Source organism: Neovison vison, chromosome 2, assembly GCF_020171115.1.
Source record: "Neovison vison isolate M4711 chromosome 2, ASM_NN_V1, whole genome shotgun sequence".
Taxonomy (NCBI): domain Eukaryota; kingdom Metazoa; phylum Chordata; class Mammalia; order Carnivora; family Mustelidae; genus Neogale; species Neogale vison.
In genome coordinates this window covers 77420051-77437364 of record NC_058092.1, presented here as the reverse complement: position 1 = coordinate 77437364, position 17314 = coordinate 77420051, and the positions used below count along the sequence as shown (strand labels likewise).

At 41.0% G+C, this 17314-nt stretch overlaps 1 protein-coding gene across 1 annotated transcript in view; it reads left to right on the top strand.

Annotated features, from left to right (window-relative positions):
* LOC122899148 overlaps positions 1 to 3122 on the top strand; it is a 69950-nt gene extending 66828 nt beyond the window's left edge. Inside the window, exon 4 of the mRNA XM_044236777.1 lies at positions 2688 to 3122. Within this exon, the coding sequence (XP_044092712.1) occupies positions 2688 to 3042 (355 nt within the window). The 3' untranslated portion in view covers positions 3043 to 3122. The remainder of the gene's footprint in view (positions 1 to 2687) is intronic.
* Positions 3123 to 17314: the final 14192 nt, after the last annotated feature.

Below are 17314 nucleotides of genomic sequence, written 5' to 3'. Positions count from 1 at the left end.
GATTGCATCACGTGGGCTTCATCTAGGTGTGAGCCAGGTGCTGTCATCTCCGGACCGGACGTGCTCACAGTTAACATCCAACCAAAAATTAACGTCCCAAACTCATGCGTTTCCACATCTGTCAAAGCTAAAAGGGGCGTCTGAGACAGATTTCCTTTTGTTTTCACTGGCGTGTCAAATGCTGCAGTGACAGCAAAGGAATAATCTTCAGTTTGTGTATAATGAGGTCTGAAATTTCCGTCTCTACACATTGATCATGAATCTTATTTCACTAGATAAACTGACAGCAGAGTCTCAGGTACTTAAACAAAATTCTGAAAAAAATCAACACAACCACCCACATCTATGATTTTTTTTCCTGCTGTCACTTTTACGGTTCAGTTATTTTGTCTATATGCATTCATTTCCAGTCTTGTCTGGATTTCTCAACAGCCGAATCATTCCTTAATCCTCGACATCTACTCCTCTATCCTGGAGAATGATTTAGTAGAAAGCTGGAATGGAGGCAGAAAAATGGAGTTCTAGTCTTGACTCTGTTATTAACTAACAAACTTATCCAAGCGAAGTCACTGAACCTCAGTTTCCTTATCTGGAAAACATATTCCTCCAACAGAAACTTACTGGTACCAGGCACTGTTGTGAGTGTTTAGGATACAGCAGCAAAGAAAGCAAAGACCCCGCCCTCAGGAGCTTATATTCTGGAGGAGTCAGACAGTGAGAAACAAATGCAATAAACAGGATAATTATATGATACATGGTGAAAAGTGTGGGAAAAAATTGAAAATAAAGCGGAGTTGGGGGCTGGAAGGAACTAAAGGTGTTACCATGGGGTTGTCTAGGGAAAGAGGGCTCCAGGCTAAGTCCCTGAGTATTTCCTGTCTTTCTTGTCTTAGTCACTCCATTTCTTCTTACTAACCTCAGAGCAGGTTTATAATGCATATAACCTCTAGGCCAGTCTTCCGTACTACTCCATACATTTCTTTGAACAGCCAACAAACGTCCCATTGGCATTAGGTACAAGAGCCTCTCACCTTGCATTTACTTTCAGGGACGGCTTTTGGTATTTTCCTGCCATCCAAAAGGCTAGATCTGTGTTATGATGTATTATGCCACACATGATGTGGGCGTTTCCTCCCAGCTCTGCACAGGACAGTGGAAGCCAGCAAATGGATCTTTAAAAAAGACATGGCTCTTGATAAAGTACCTACCATTTCTGAATGTCTCTTACGTGCCATTCTTTATTCCCCCTCTGCTCCCCTTTATTCCTCACCACACTTTTGTCTCTCTCTGGGGGTAGGTAGCATTTTCCCACTTTACTGATAACAAAACAGTGATTCAAAGAATTTTGAAAACTTACTGTGGCCACACAGCTAGTAAGTCTCATGGTCAGAATTTGCTTCCTGGGGTGCCTAGGTGGCTCAGTGGGTTAAGCTTCTGCCTTCAGCTCAGGTCAAGATCTCAGAGTCCTGGGATCGAGTCCCACATCAGGCTCTCTGCTTAGCAGGGAGCCTGCTTCCTCCTCTCTCTCTCTCTCTCTCTCTCTCTCTCTGCCTGCCTCTCTGCCTACTTGTGATCTCTGTCTGTCAAACAAATAAATTTTTAAAAAATCTTAAAAAAAAAAGATTCTCTCTTTCTCTCTAAAAAAAAAAAAAAGAATTTGCTTCCCAAGCACACTTTCCATTAGCTGTACTACACAGCTTCCTTTCCTCCTAAATGTCCTTTAATGCAGCTGGAAAACCAGATATAGATATATGAGAGGGCGAGAGGGTGGTTTTGAGGCCTGTAGCATGGTGGTGAAGCACTTGGCTCTGCAGCTAGACAGCTTAACGTCAAACTCCAATTCTGCCATGTTATAACTGTGATCAGCAGCTAGTTACTTAACTTTTCTGAGCCTCCCTTCCCTCATTCGTAAATATGCATAATATGAGTCCTTGTCATAAAGTTGTGGGGGGGACTCAATGAAATATTTCACATAAAGTGCTTACTTAGCATAGTATCTCTTACCTAACTCTAACATAGCTTAACAATTATCCTCCTATATTATTGATGGATTTCTGAAAAAGCACATGTATAGATTAAAATATCTCTAAAAGGCTCAGAAACTGAGAACTTACTTTTTTCACTTTGAGTATTTGTACAATGTACACATTTAAATGTTGGGCCAATGATATTACTTATTCAAGAAAACAACCAGACAACTAGACAGCTTTAAAGTACCATTATTATGATCATTGTAAGGAATTTGGAGTAATAATAATTATTCCATAATTTATTTGGATAGACAGATTTGGAGGAGGTTTCTTGAAGGAGATGATTGAACAGGGCCTTGAAGCAGGTATAGCATTTTGATGACAGAATAACGAACTGAGAGGCATTTTATGTGAAAGATTCTTGCAAAGCTGAGCAGACAGGCAGGAAAGAGTAGCCAGCAAATGCAGTTCTGTTCCGTGATAATTGTTTGGTACCGTGGTAACAACTAATACAGGTGATAGTATTTTTCAAATACCTGTAATAGAAAAGAGAGGGTGTAAGTGAAAAATTGCCTAAACACTCCACTCAAACACAAAAAATTGAGAGAGATTGCTGGTTGAGGCCAATTCCATGAGCCCTGCTGCCAGAATTATTCCGGTTCATCAGTCCAAATTGAGCTGGAGGCACCTTTGACATCCCCCTCTCTCTGCCTGCAGGTCAGCTGTCTCCAGTCCTGAGGTCATCACTCATCAAGAGGGGATAATCCCAAGGACAGCAGGACCTGCTTCGTCACTTGGATTTAGGAGTGACAAACCCATCAGGCAACTAAACCGTAACAATGACCCACCATTAAACACACTGAGAGAAGAGCATGATGAGGAGATTGTAGAGAAGAATCCTGGAGCTCTTGCTGACAGCACCAATGGAGACGCTGACCACTGTGAGCTCTGCCCATTGAACTGCAGTTCAATGCAGTTCAAAATCTCCCCCTCCCGAGAGATGCTCGGATGCAGGCACAATATCAGTTCAGACCTATATGTGGACTCAGAGTGGAAAGAATTTGGACTGTGAGGTAAACAGACCTGGTCTGAACTGTTATTCTGCCACTTCCATGTAATACGTTTTTGGCAACATTAAAAAAAAAAAATCTGTCTCAGCCTCAGTTTTCTTGTCTGCGAAATGGATCTAATACCTCCACAGAGGGCTTTTTAAAAGAGGACCAAATGTAACAGTGTTTAAAAAGCACAAGCTAGGTACTTCTCTTTATGGAGGAAGAACAAGATTTGGGGCCCAAAAGGGAAATGGCACATATTAAAAATTTTTTCTCTGAATTATTTTTTGTCCTAGGCACCCCATATAAGAATGTATGCTTATTTCTTTAGATACCAGGGGAAAGAGAGAGAGAGAGAGAGAAATGGAGAAAGGCAGGAAGTGAGATTCTGGCTCTCACACAAGAAAATTCACTCTACATAATTTTCAGACGATTTTGCTGTCCTTCCTCAAACACCGGGGCCACAGGCATCATGCCAAAGAATTCAGCAGCCTGGAAGATATTTTAAACTGATTCTGGGACTGAACGACAGGCCATTTGCGCCATATGCCACTCACACGTTAATCTAGGCAAGGCGGCTAGGCACCTGGGGACATCCATGCTAAAATGCCATTTAGACAGGGTATGGCGAGTCCAGTGGCAGAAGTTCACCAACGAAAGTGTGAGGGCAGCCAAGAAGATAGAAGTGGCAAGGAAGAGTGAGAAGGAGTGCCGTGTCTAAGCCTTGGAAGATCTTCTGAGTTGCAGGCACTTCATTATCCTTCTGCGAGAGATGCAGATTCGACAAAACATCAAAACTGGGTATTTACAGGCTGGACAAATGAGTATCTGCTACTCTTTGCACCCATTATCCCATGTGACCACCCTTATACCCACTTGCAAATACTGGGCAATGCTCTAGTCCGTTAGAATGACCTCCTTTATTCCTCCTGTTTCGTCATGAAAAGCAAGTGGCTGCTGAGCGACTGTAGTAGATGCCCCCATGTCATACTTTCCAGGATCCAATTTGGTGGGAGCACTCTGGGCCTTTGGTCTCCCTCTTCCCTTTTCCCAGCCCTGATTTCTTGGTTACTCTGAGCAGTAATGAGCTTCTCCACCCCAGCATGAGGACAGGCTCACAGCTAGCACATGAAAAAGGCTGAGCTCGTGTGGGGCAACTACTCTGTTTCATGGGCAGATCACACATCTGTTTTTTTCCCTTCTTCTGCAATGCAACTACACTAATGATTTTTTTTTTTTTTAAGTAGAAATAAGGCAGTACTATGGCTTTCTGAGAAAAAAGTCACACTGCAGGATAACTGAAACAGACACCATAAAAGGAGCTGGAATGAAATGCCCACCCACTCTTGTCATTGTAGCAAATGATTTCCAAAAGCAAGAGAATCATTCTAACTTAGGGGATCTCAACAAACAAATAGAATCACCGGCCTAATTATTTTCTTCCAGGCAAATGAAACTTTTAAAAATCAGCTCTTCCTGTTAATGTTAGCTATTTTGCATAATCAGAAGAATCTGAAAGATTATAAAAATAAGATTAAGCCACCCAAGAACGTGGGAGCTTCCCAAAGTTCTCTATGGTGAGTAGTTCAGAGTTGTCATTGTTGAGGATAGGCTCTAGAATCAGCCCATGATTCAAGTCCAGAGCTCTGTCCCTTACTCCCTAATGATCTGGGGCAACATACTCAACACCCCCCACCAAGTGTCTGTTTTTTCGTCTGTAAACTTGCACAGAGTAACCCCACCTTCCAGGGCTGTTAGGAGACTTCAAAGAGAAGATCTGTGTGTGGCGAGGAGCATGATTTCTGTCATGAGTTCAGGCGATTTATGTTAAAATTATAGACCAGATCTTGGGAACTACATGTCACTTATGTTTTTCAATGGAGAGACATTATTTCTATGAGTTCTTAGCAAAGACCAAATAGATGTTTTAATCACAAAATAATAGGCATTTTCTGAGCCTTTACTACTAGTCCCATTGGGCTGTGTTATGCATTATAAAAGATTTATAAGAAGTAGAAGAGTTTTGTTTTGTTTTGTTTTTTGCTTAGGAGTAGTTTAAAGCCAGCCCTGAAGAAAAGTAACACCAATCTTATCCAAAACCCAATGTTTGGCAACTCCATCTTAAATGAGATCCATCTTAAAACCCATCTTAAATGAGATCCTAAACACCCTACTGCAATAGTCCTTATCATTTCTTTTCCTTGTCCCCCTACAGCCAATTCACAGAGCACTAGCATCTTTTCAAAATGTGCTTGATGGCTCCCTATTTTACACAGAATAAAATCCAAAGTCTTCACTTAAGTGCCCTTCATGGTCTGGGCTTCCAGAGCACATCTCTTACTATTCTCTCTTTGTTCACTCCCCCTTAGCTATACCAGCCTCCTCAAACCCTCCTGCTTCAGATACTCTGGACTTGCTAACATCTCTTTCTGGAATGTTCTTCCCCATGTACCCCTATGGTTTGCTCTTCTACTTTATTTAAGTTTCTGTTCAAATGTCACATAATCGGAGACAGCTTCCCTGACCACTCTTTTTAAAATAATCACCCCACCCTGCTATTCTCTATCCCCTATTGTGCTACCTTTTTCTTCACAGAGCATTCAAGACTTGATAGAGGAAGGCTAATGTGGGCACACCAGGCTGGCTCAGTTGGTGGAGCATGCAACTCTTGATTTCAGGATTGTGAGTTCAGGCCCCATGTTGAGCATTGAGCTTACTTTAAAAAAAAAAAAAAAAAAAAAAGGTTGGGGGAATGGAAGGTTAATGTAATGATATCCAATCCCCACTGCTACTACTGGTCCCAAGACTGTAATTGATATTTATCATATTCATCTTCTACTCATTCTAGATTTCCCTTACTTATTGTCAACACTTCAGCTGGTCTCGGTTACTTTCTAGATGGGGCGACTTAGATCTGCATCCCCAAGAGGCCCGAGTTGCTTTAACCCTTATGGACTGAGGTGGCTGCAGTTCCAGTTCCAGTTATCAGGTATGGAGTTTTCACCATACAAAATTCAAGATGGCTTGAATCCCTGGGTCCTAGATAATATTCTTTTCTGTCCTATTACCTGCATTGTGTAGTAGGAAACCTAGTTTCTCCTAGTAATTGGGTCAATTTTCCTTAATAAGATTTCACAAGTGGATAATTGAGAATGATAGTGAAAAGAACATCTGATTTCTACCCATTGATTCTTGGACCTATATATTCTAGCTATAGAGAATCAGCACTGTTGGTTCTTTATATACTGCATGCTGGAGGTTGCAGTCTAACCTTATATGGTATTATGCTAAAGCTAGCACCTTAAATGCAGCTTTAATAGGCCCTTCCATTATTCTACTGCTGGCTGTCTCTGGATGATCAAGTACAGTGCAAGACCAATCAGTCTCATAGACATGTGCCCATTATCATATTCTCTTTTACTATCAGATAGGTCCCTTAGTCTGAGGCATTGTTGTGTGGGATCCCATACTGGCAAAGAAGACATTATATAAATCCTCAGATAGTAGTGTTGGCAGCAACAATATGGTTAAGGGAGGCAAACATATCCAAAGGAGATGCCAATTCCAGTAATGGCATTGGGTCTGATGTAATCAGCTTGCTACCGATTAATTGACTAGTCTCCTTAATGGATGGATATTCAACCATGGCAGGGACTATATTAGTCTTAGTGAAAGAGAGTTGATGCTGTTGTGCCCTCACTTCATCTCTATCTCTGTCATTATGAATATGAACCCATTGCGCAGTACTGAAGCAGGCATGGAGAGAAGCTCACTGACATCCAGAAAACAGGTCATCCTCTCTACTTGGTTGTTGATGTTCTATTGATTCACTATGAATGATGCTCGTGGATATTTATATGAGAATCAATAATCTTCACTCATTACATTTTTCCTCCTAAGTCCATCCATATACCTCTTCCCCAGTTGTCCTTATAGAGAAAGCTATAAAAATGGGCATTATTAATCTTATCAGCACTGTTGGCCATCCAGAATGTGTCTCATAATTGTCTACACAAGGGCAGAAGAGAGCAGCTCTACTACCAGTTTCCATCCTTATTAGTCAAGGGTTTCTTCAAAGGATGTTAATCCCTCTGAATGCTTATGTGTGAGTGCTAAGCAGATTCCTGCAGATATCCACTTAGGTTATCAGAGAAGCTCAGGCTAGAGAGTATAATAAATTTATGATCCACCTGAGACAAGACCCCTGTCGGGTTATTCCTGAGCACAGCTTGTTGTTGCAGTAGAAGTTGGAATAGAAGGTGGGCTGAGAGGATGTGAGATGAAGTCCAAGAAGTGTCTGATATACCCTTAAAGCCTGGGGAGAAAGGCATGATCGGAAGAACGTGTTAAATTATGTATTTTAGATAATTAGATAATAGGATATTTTTAAAATATGTGCTAATCGTATGGTACTGCCAACAAAGGCAAACATTGTCATCAGAGGAAGACATCGATGTGGGCTTGAGTTGGCAGGAAAGGAGCTAGAGCCTTGAGGCATGGTTGATGGTGAAGCTGAGGATTCTGGGTAGAGTCCCTCTCCATGTTAAGGAGGATGAATTGAGAATTCTCTGGAGAGGAGAGAAAAACAGGGAAGAGATACCCAGACTGTTGAGAACATAAGAATTATCTTTGTTCAGATAGATTTTCTGTTCTACTGTCTCCTACAAGACAGATAGTTACCTTCATTGTGATGTAATATAGCATATAGTTAAATAAACATGCTTTGGAGAGACTGAGCTGCTTTGAATCCTAGCTCTATTGCTTGAGCAAGTTCCTTGACCTCTTAATCTATGCTTTCTTCATCTGTTAAATGGAGGTAGTAACAGTACCTACTTCATAGGTTTGTAATGAGGATTAAACTTATTAATTTATATAAAATACTTTAAATGGACATGGCTCTTAATAAGCCCCAATAAATATTAGCTATCATTGTTATTATTAGGAAAAGTGCAAATGATGGCTTTAACAGCCTAAGGAAACCTAACTGAAACAAAATTAGAAGAATAGGAAGCATCGAGCAGTTAGGAGAAAACTGAAAAACATATTTCTGTGCCAAAAGTTCAGAACAAGTATTCAGTCATGAGTTCTGCAAAAAGTGCCCTGAAATGTCTGAAACATCTCAGAGGAATTCACTCGGCATAAATTTCATTTAGCCTAAGAGTGAAGAAAACCAATGGAATAATACTGGCCATGCTGACATTATCAGAAAAAGCAGTGGCAAAAAACCCTTGTTGATCAGCTCAGCTCCTTTAGCACATATGGGTTGCTTGGGCCTTTTCTCATTTCTCTAGTGTACAGCTGGATTAATCAGGCAAATGCAATCTGCCTCCACATCAGAGGAAGAATATTTCCATGCACAAAGGGCTACAGCTGCCACTCATGACCCCCATCCATCCTGAGAATAGTATGGTTTGCAGCAGCCAAGTTTTTTGGGGGGAAAAGGACTTCTCTTCCTACCTGAGCTGCCTACCAGGCCCCCTTTATACCAATTGTGTTGTGTATGAATAGAACAATATGTTGAAGATTCCAGGCACTGAATGGGGTTGAGAGACTATGAGAGCATTTCAAGGTTGGTTTGACAAGATATCCAAAATACCATGAAGAGTTTCTTTTTTGGTCCTCTGCCTTCAAGGTGCACTCCCTCCAGTGCTGAAGTTCTTTGTAAATCTGTGTTGGCAATTAGCATGAAGACATAAATGACCTTTGGCAATCATTAGCTCCCTAATCATCATCTGCCTTCCCTTTATTCTCCAACAGATCCTGACCCACTTCATTTTTGTGTTGTAAAAACCTTCCATTATTTTCTAAGTTCACAAAGGGCCTTTGTAAATTTTTTTTCTATTATGAAAGTAATTCTTGCTTATTATAAAAAAAATCATATTAGAATGCTACAAAGTGAAAGTAAAAGTTTCCCTCTCCACTTTACCAAGAACCACCCTCAGGTTCACCGCTCCCTAGATTACCACTGATAATCGCAAATGGTGCATGCTTCCAAAAGGACCGTACTCCCGCCATCCACCCTCACAGATCGATGCTCTTATGCAGCTTTCTTTTTTATTGAGCAATATCAAGACTATCTTTTCATATATCCACATAGATTTACCTTTTTCTTTTTAATGAGTGCAGTGTATTTGATAGTGTGGTCCTTACCATAACCAGTCTCCTGTTAAGGGATACCTAGGATGCTTTCAGTTTTCCTCTATTACAAACCATGCCAGTATGAACACCCCTAGATGTACATCATTGTGTAATTGTGAAAGTGCATCTCTAGGATAAATTCCCAGAAGACAATGTTGCTGAATCTGATGGTTGCGTACACTTAACATTTTGACAGACATTGTTAAATTTCTCTCTAAAAAGTGGAACCAATTTACACTCCTATTAGCAGTATATGAGAGTGTCTATTATCCTACTCCCTCCCCAGGGTCCTGAGTCTCCGGAGGAAGTGACATGGGCTTTCAAAGCAGGCAGACCTGTTTCTGAATCTGGCTCTGCCATTCATGAGCTGTGAGACCTCTTTTAAGTCACTCGGCCCCTTGGGGCCTCAGTTTTATCACCTATAAAATGGAAAAAAATCATGTCTTCTGGGTAGGTTTTCTGTGATAATTAAGTGAAATGACACAGGTGGAGAACCTAGTACAGTGCCTGCCAGGCAGTAGCCACTTAGTGTGAGCCACGTCCCTTAGGGGCTGTTCTGCAACGTGCCATTCTTGTTTACACCTCCCGCCCATTGCTGTCTCCTCCTCCCAGAGTGCCCTTTTTTTATTCTCATGGTGAAAATTCTCACAATGCAGTAACAAGAGACACATGCTGGGTTCTGAGAATCACTTTCCTTTTCTTATTTCATCTATGTTTTTTATGCATGTTGTCAGAGAGGTGATGACACATTTCCTGGGCTTCATGTCCAGAATGTGGGTATCTTTAGTAACCAGAATGGATAAATTAACTACTAGATTGCATTTGAATTATTTTTGTGCAAATTCACCAACCCTAAAAGGTTAAAGAGGAATGAGTGATAAAGTGACTCTTGTGAGTTACAGGGTGACTGAAGTGTCTCCTTAATTTCTGGAGAATTCCTGAAATGTATCACGACTGCCCAAACACCACTTGCCTCCAATACTTATGAGCTCATACAAAAAACCTTGAGAAATTAACGGGGAGCTTCTATTCATTCTCAACCTATGTAAGCTCAGGTAGTAGCAAGTCACTTATTGGGTGATGCTCATAGTTACATTATATACATTCCCTGTATAAATTCAGTTTCTTCTTATTTCTGAGAGCTCCTGGACTAACCATCGAAGACTAAGGGATTCTGGCTTGGCTGATTCACTACCCAGCAATTGAATCCCACTTTGACTATTTGTTTTTATTGTTAAGACCTGAGTAAAAAAAAAAAATAGATATGGAAAAGTTAAGAGAAGACCACCCCAGTGATGTGCTTTAACTTTACCAGAAAGGTTGCACCCAGTGAAGAGGAAAGAAAAGCACACCTATTCAAAGATCTTTCCTTCTCCATGTGCTGTTCATTCTTCATGGATCTTCCTCAGTTTCTGGGAGGAAATTCAGCTCATAAAGTTTGGATGGCTTCATATCACAAAAAATGAGACGCGATGCTCTCTGAGAAAGGCCACCTTATGTGTGCCTGGGTGGCTCAGTGGATTAAGCCTCTGCCTTCAGCTCAGGTCATGATCTCAGGGTCCTGGGATTGAGCCCCCGCATCGGGTTCTCTGCTCAGCAGGTAGTCTGCTTCCCCCTGTATCTCTCTGCCTACTTGTGATCTCTGTCTGTCAGATAAATAAATAAAATCTTACAAAAAGAAAAAGAAAAAGAAAGGCCACCTTAAACCTGCCCAGTTAAAAATATCTGTATGAGCCTTGACTGCAAAAGGATTTTAGTTTTAGCATGAAAAACCAATATCAGATCATTTGAATTTATTTTCCCCTTCAGTTTACCCATCTGCTTTAGGAAATCAAATTTAAATACATTTTATCAGAAGCCTTCCACAGGCACCAAGTTACCTAGCAACTCCAAGTTTCCTTTAGTGAGTTGTATCCAACATAAAGAGTATTCACAACTTGGGGAGGATATGTTTTTAGCTTCAAAGTTTACGAAGCAAGAATTAAATATTGAAACTGCCATTCTCACTCTGCATGAATGTAGAATCTATTTAAATTACATAGAGTCTTGGGGGCTATATTTCTAAGGAGAAATTTTTAATTAACCTACATGACCGTAAACTTGAATGAAATAGTTCTGTTTAATTTGTACTAACCAATCCAAGTACAGCATTGCTCAATTCTAATTTAGGATCTTTAACAAAATCTAATTTGGTGCTTTGCATTTTATACCTGCTTGGTACGTCAAAAAGATTTAGTTTTTCTGGACCTTGGCAAATAGATCCCTCAGCTCCATTATGAGGATATAGGCTCAGAGCTCTAGGTCTGATGGTGGTTCAAACAAATGCAGAAACATCACTCTTCTCCAAGTGCATAGGAATGATAGGTAAAATATTAAATATATATGCAACTCTATAGCCTGAAATAAAACAGGAAAGTTTTTGTGGATTAGAAATGGGAAGGAAAACTCAGTGGTTAGCAAGGACTAAAACTGCACAGCCCATGGTGAGCCAAGAGTAGATAAGGCCACCAAGTCTAGAGTCTTAATAGCAACTGGGATCTGGGACCCAACACTCCCCACATGAAGCAGGAACTTAAAAACTCTTTGCTTGCTTATGAACAGAACAAAAATCACTTTGCCCATTACCCAAGTGTATAACCAGAAATGTACCATTTGCTATGTCCAGCCAAATTATTATTCAAAAGTAAGGATGAAATAATGGTGTTTTCAGACAGACAAGGACTCTGGAAATTTATTTTTTTATTTGTTTGTTTTTAGATTTTATTTTTAAGTAATCTCTACACCCAACATGGGGCTTGAACTCACAATCCCAGAATCAACAGTCACATGCTCAACTGACTGAGCCAGCCAAATGCCCCAAGGACACTGGAAATTTAAAATCCTTAGATTCTCACAAATTCAAACCAGTAGTATAATAGTATAACCATAATACCACTAATATTTTTCTGCTTAAAACAAGTTGAAACTAAAATTCTAGACAATTACATGAGCATTAGCTGGGATGGAAGGGGGGGTAGGTTTGAGGAAAGTTACATTTTTCAAAAAGATTTGTCTCATGGGCTAGCTAGATGGCTCAATTGGTTAAGAGTCTGACTCTTGATCTCAGCTCAGGTCTTCATCTCAGGGCCATAAGTTCAAGTCCCATGTTAGGCTCCATGCTAGATGTGGAACCTACTTGAAAGGAAGGAAGGGAGAGAAAGAGATAGAGAAAGAAAGAAAAGAAAGAAAGGTTTTGTCTTGTATATTGTAAGTATGTATGTAGAATTTTAAAGGATGTGGAAGGATCAGAATTTTAAAGGATGTGGAAGGATCAGAATTTTAAAGGATCAGAAACTGTGTTTCTGATTGAGGTCTTGAAGTCTATGGCACCAACTCATACTAAGGAGACATTAAGATTGAGTTGAGCAAAATCATTTTTGATCAGTAACAAAAAGTTGGAGATAGAACCATGACTTCAGCTCTATAGAGAAGCTAAATTACCGTCAACAGAGCAGATTCTGAGCCAAAAGTATGAAAAGGCCTAGAACAAGGCATTGTGGGTCACTGAGGTGACATGTTGCAGCTTAGGTTGGTCAAGGTCAAACATGCCTTTTAGTAGACTAAGGCAGCCGTTCCCAGACTTTCTTTTTTAAGACTTTCTTATTTAAGTACACATAAAATAATTTTTGTGCTCCAAGGAGCTTTTGTTTATGTGGCTTATATAGAGATTGATATTTGCCGTACTTGAAATTAAAACAGATAATTTAAAGACTCAGTAGTACACAGGGCATATTACCTTCACTGTCAGAGTAGTGATGTCATCACATGTCATTGTATCCCCTGAAAAGCTCTCTGTAAATGTGTGAGAGAATGAGAGAGGAAAAGGTAAATAAAGTCTTGATATTGTTATGAGAATAGATTTGGCCTCATAGACTCCCCCCGAAATGGTCTAGGATTTCCCCAGAGTTCCCCAGACCTATTTTGAGAACTGCTGTTCTAAAGGGTAGAACATACATATACTCTTCCGATCTTAACTTGTATGTCAGGTCCACCTCCATCTGATTAAGCCCCAGATGTGTTTTTGCTCTTGCTCTTTTCTGAGCTCACAGAACTCGTTGCCAGAAATGCACTTCACATTTATTTGAACCATCCGTGAATAGGCTTGTTTTGTTCCATAATTTGATCTTTTTATAGATGTGTGTCTTCTCTCTTCAATTTGAATCAGAGCAAGGGCAAGACATGCATATACTCATTCTTTTCCTAAAGGAATTAATATGGGATATTACGATGTCAATAAGAATGAATAGTGATTATAATGGCTCCAAATTTATAAATTAGTTGTAACTATAATAGCTATTCTTTTTTTAAATTTTTTATAAACATATAATATATTTTTATCCCCAGGGGTACAGGTCTGTGAATTGCCAGGTTTACACACTTCACAGCACTCACCATAGCACATGCCCTCCCCAATAATAGCTACTCTTAAAATGATAAGCAAATTATTTTTTAGGCAAAAGGATCACACTGCATCTGGTCTTTCTGTATTACTGATGGTAAATAATGCTTGAGTGGAACCACTGTCTAAGGCCAGAAACGTAGATCTTCCTTAGTTTCTAACTTCTCATTTCTGTCTAACCAACCAATCCTGTCGATTCTATTTTGGAATCCTGTCCCCTGAGGGGCCCCATCCTTCTCATTCTTACAGTTCCTACATCAGAGGTGTCTCCACTACTTTCTCCCTAGAGTATAGGTATGGTTTCCTTATTGGGCTCTCTGGGCCTGACCCCTCATCTCTTCTGCTTCCATCACACATGCTCCTCAGTCACTGGAGTTATTTTCCTGAAAAAGTGTTTGGCCTTGGCATAGTTCCCATGTAAAAATCACCCATGACAACCAGTTTTCCTCTTGCGGGTGTTAGAATATAGCACATTTCCTTACCTAACGCAGTTGGCTGAAGGATGCTTTTCAGAGTGGATGCACTGGTCCCCCGTGCATCACCCCAGGGTGATGGCCAGGAATAAGACCACTTAATTACATAGTCAGAGGGCTGAAAGTACCTGGGAAATAGAGACTACTTGGTAGAAAACAATTTTTGAGTTCTTTAAAGTGATCTGGAAGAGCAGACTTCTCCAGCTGCTGCAGATTATGTTAAACTGCTTTTTTCTTTTTCTTTTTCTTTTCTTTTTTTCCCCCTCTGACTCACTCTGTACTTTCACTTTGTCTCTGGAAGAATTTCCTGGCATAGTACCTACCACAAAAGGCACATCACTGGTGCTCAGCTGGGGCAGGTTTGCCCTCAGGAGACATTTGGCAACGTCTAGAGGCATTTGTGGTTGTCACACCTGGGGGGCAGGTGCCTCTGGCATCTAAGAGACACAGGCCTGGGATGGGCTAAACACCCTGCAATTGCACAGGACAAAGATCATCTGGCCCCCAGTGCCAGTAGTGTGAGGTTGAGAGAACCCAAGGTACACAGCGAACACTACAGCATAACTTTAAAAATATATGTAATACTTTCTTTATACGCCTTTCCTAAATACCTTAGGAACTTACATAACCATCTGTTTGATTTGCATCAGCTTCTCACACACCTACAGGATAAAGTACAGACTCTGACAAGATGTTCAACACCCATCCATGTTTGCTCCCACTTCCACTCCCTGCATGCTGTGTAGATTAGTCTACACTGCATTAAACTGCTCAGTTCCCTGCAGTGTCACACCCTTTCACAGCTTTGGGTGGGCTCTTCCCTGCCTAGACTACTCCTTTCTCTCACTCACCAGCCAATTTCTATTCATTCTTAAGGACCCAGCTCAAATAAAGCCTTCTCTGGGACTTTCTCCTGTCTTTCATGCACACTTGTCTCTCAAACAGGCTGTTCCTATTTTTGTATAGTACTTGCTTGTCTGCCTCTCCTACTACACCGTGAATTTTTACAATATTTTATATTAATTTGAATTGACAGAAGTTAGCAGTGGGCCGGCACATGGTAGGTGCTCAAGATTATCTTTCAAGTATATTTGGGTAGGTGCTTCTATGTGTGTATCTGTAGGAATGAGCTCAGACATGCGCGTGCGTGTGCGTTTGCGCGCACGCGCACACACATGTCGCCCTCGACCCGCAAGGACGACAAGAAGCCCCGGTTCAGATGTATCTTCTCTCTCTTTATTTCCGCAGGTCTACACACTTATATACGTTTACATGACCAATCAGCGAGCAGGGTGACCAATAAGGGGCCAAGCAATGGGGAGAGCCAATGAGAGTCCTGTTACTATGCTGATTAAATTTGAAACAGCCAATGACTATGTCCTCCTTTAGGCGGGCTTCACCAGAATGTTCTGTTTACTTGCAGCATATTTTGCTGGCAGTGAGCCAAGTGCCATCTTGTAATGGCGGGGATTTTCCTGGCCGGAGGCGGTCCCCGACACACACACACACACACACACACACACACATTGGGCATTTTGACAAAGACAAAGTCCGGCTGAAGATAGATTTCCTCACCATTACTATGCAAGGTAACACCTCCCAGACCTTGCATGGTATTCTTATGAGAGGAGTTTAAATCAAGATTCAAGGGACCGGGAGTGCCTGTGTGGCTCAGTTGGTTGAGCATCCAACTTTTGGTTTCAGTTCAGATCATGATCTCAGGGTCCACTGACTGTAAAGCATGTCAGGCTCTGCGCTCAGTGGGGAGTCTGCTTGAGATTCTCTATTCCTCTAATCCCCCTCCTCTTTCTCTGTCCAAAAAAATAATTTTAAAAAAAGATTCAAAGAACCAAAATGAGAGAACAGTCTATGTAGAATACATCTCTAGCTGATGGACACCTAGTCCTTCAACATTCCAGAATTTTACATGGAAAGGCATTTCATCAAAAGCACAGCCAAAGTTGTCCATGTTTTTCCTGGAACATGATCCCGAAACTATTCACCAAGTGAGAGCTGGGAGTTCTGAGGCATGAGTGAATGTGTGTGATATAGGGCACATACGTAAGAATAACACTTGCTGATAAATCTACTAAAATCTGAATTCTATACCCATTGATCATTTGTCTTAACTTTATTCAAACTCATCCAGTATTTATCAAATCATGATGAACAAGCCACATGTGAATACTGATACACAAACTGGGGAGCTGTAGGACAAGGGTTCTTTGGTCTGTGTTTTTCCACCTGTAAAATGAGGGTAATGAGGGGCGCTTGGGTGGCTCAGTGGGTTAAAGCCTCTGCCTTCAGCTCGGGTCATGATCCTGGTGTCCTGGGATCGAGCCCCACATCAGGCTCTCTGCTCAGCAGGGAGCCTGCTTCCTCCTCTCTCCCTGCCTGCCTCTCTGCCTACCTGTGATCTCTGTCAAATAAATAATAGATAAAATATATATTTTTTTAAATGAGGGTAATGATTTGTACTCGGAGAGGTCAGAAGAGGGACGTCTGGGGGGCCTTGTCAGTTAAACATCTGACTCTTGGTTTTGGCTCAGGTCTGATCTCAGGGTCATGATCTCAGGTTGTGAGATTGTCGAGCTCTGAGCTCAGTGCAGTCTGCTTAAGACCCTCTCTTCCTCTCTCTCTCTCTCTGCCCCTCCCTCCACTTGAGGGCACTCTCTCTCCACCCCCCCCAATAAATAATAAATCTTTAAAAAAGAAATCAGTGGAAAGTGGATCATGTGCACAACCCAATTCTGTTTCAATCCAGAATTTTTCTGAAACATAAATATTATGTATATATCTCACACAATGGAGATCCAGCAGAGTCAGAAATATGTTACTACATGAGACTTGTTAATTATTTTTTAAGCTTCTATTTATTTATTTGACAGAGAGACAGTGAGAGCAGGAATGCAAGCAAGGGGAGTGGGAGAGGCAAGAGCAGGCTTCCCTCTGAGCAGGGAACCCAATGTGGGGCTCAATCCCAGGACCCAGGGATCATGACCAGAGCTGAAGGCAGACTCCTAACAACTGAGCCACCCAGGAACTCTTGAGTCTTATTAATTTTTAAGTAATTACTTATAATTTCTTTTGGACTGCATCTGATTTCCCTCTGCTCCTTTTTCATTGTTGTAGAGGATAAAGAAAAGCTTTACACTCGGATGTTCATCCAAGTCTTGGTAAAAGAAGGGAAAGGAAAATAACCTAAAATCAAGCATTTTTAAAGAAACTACTACTGGAGATGAG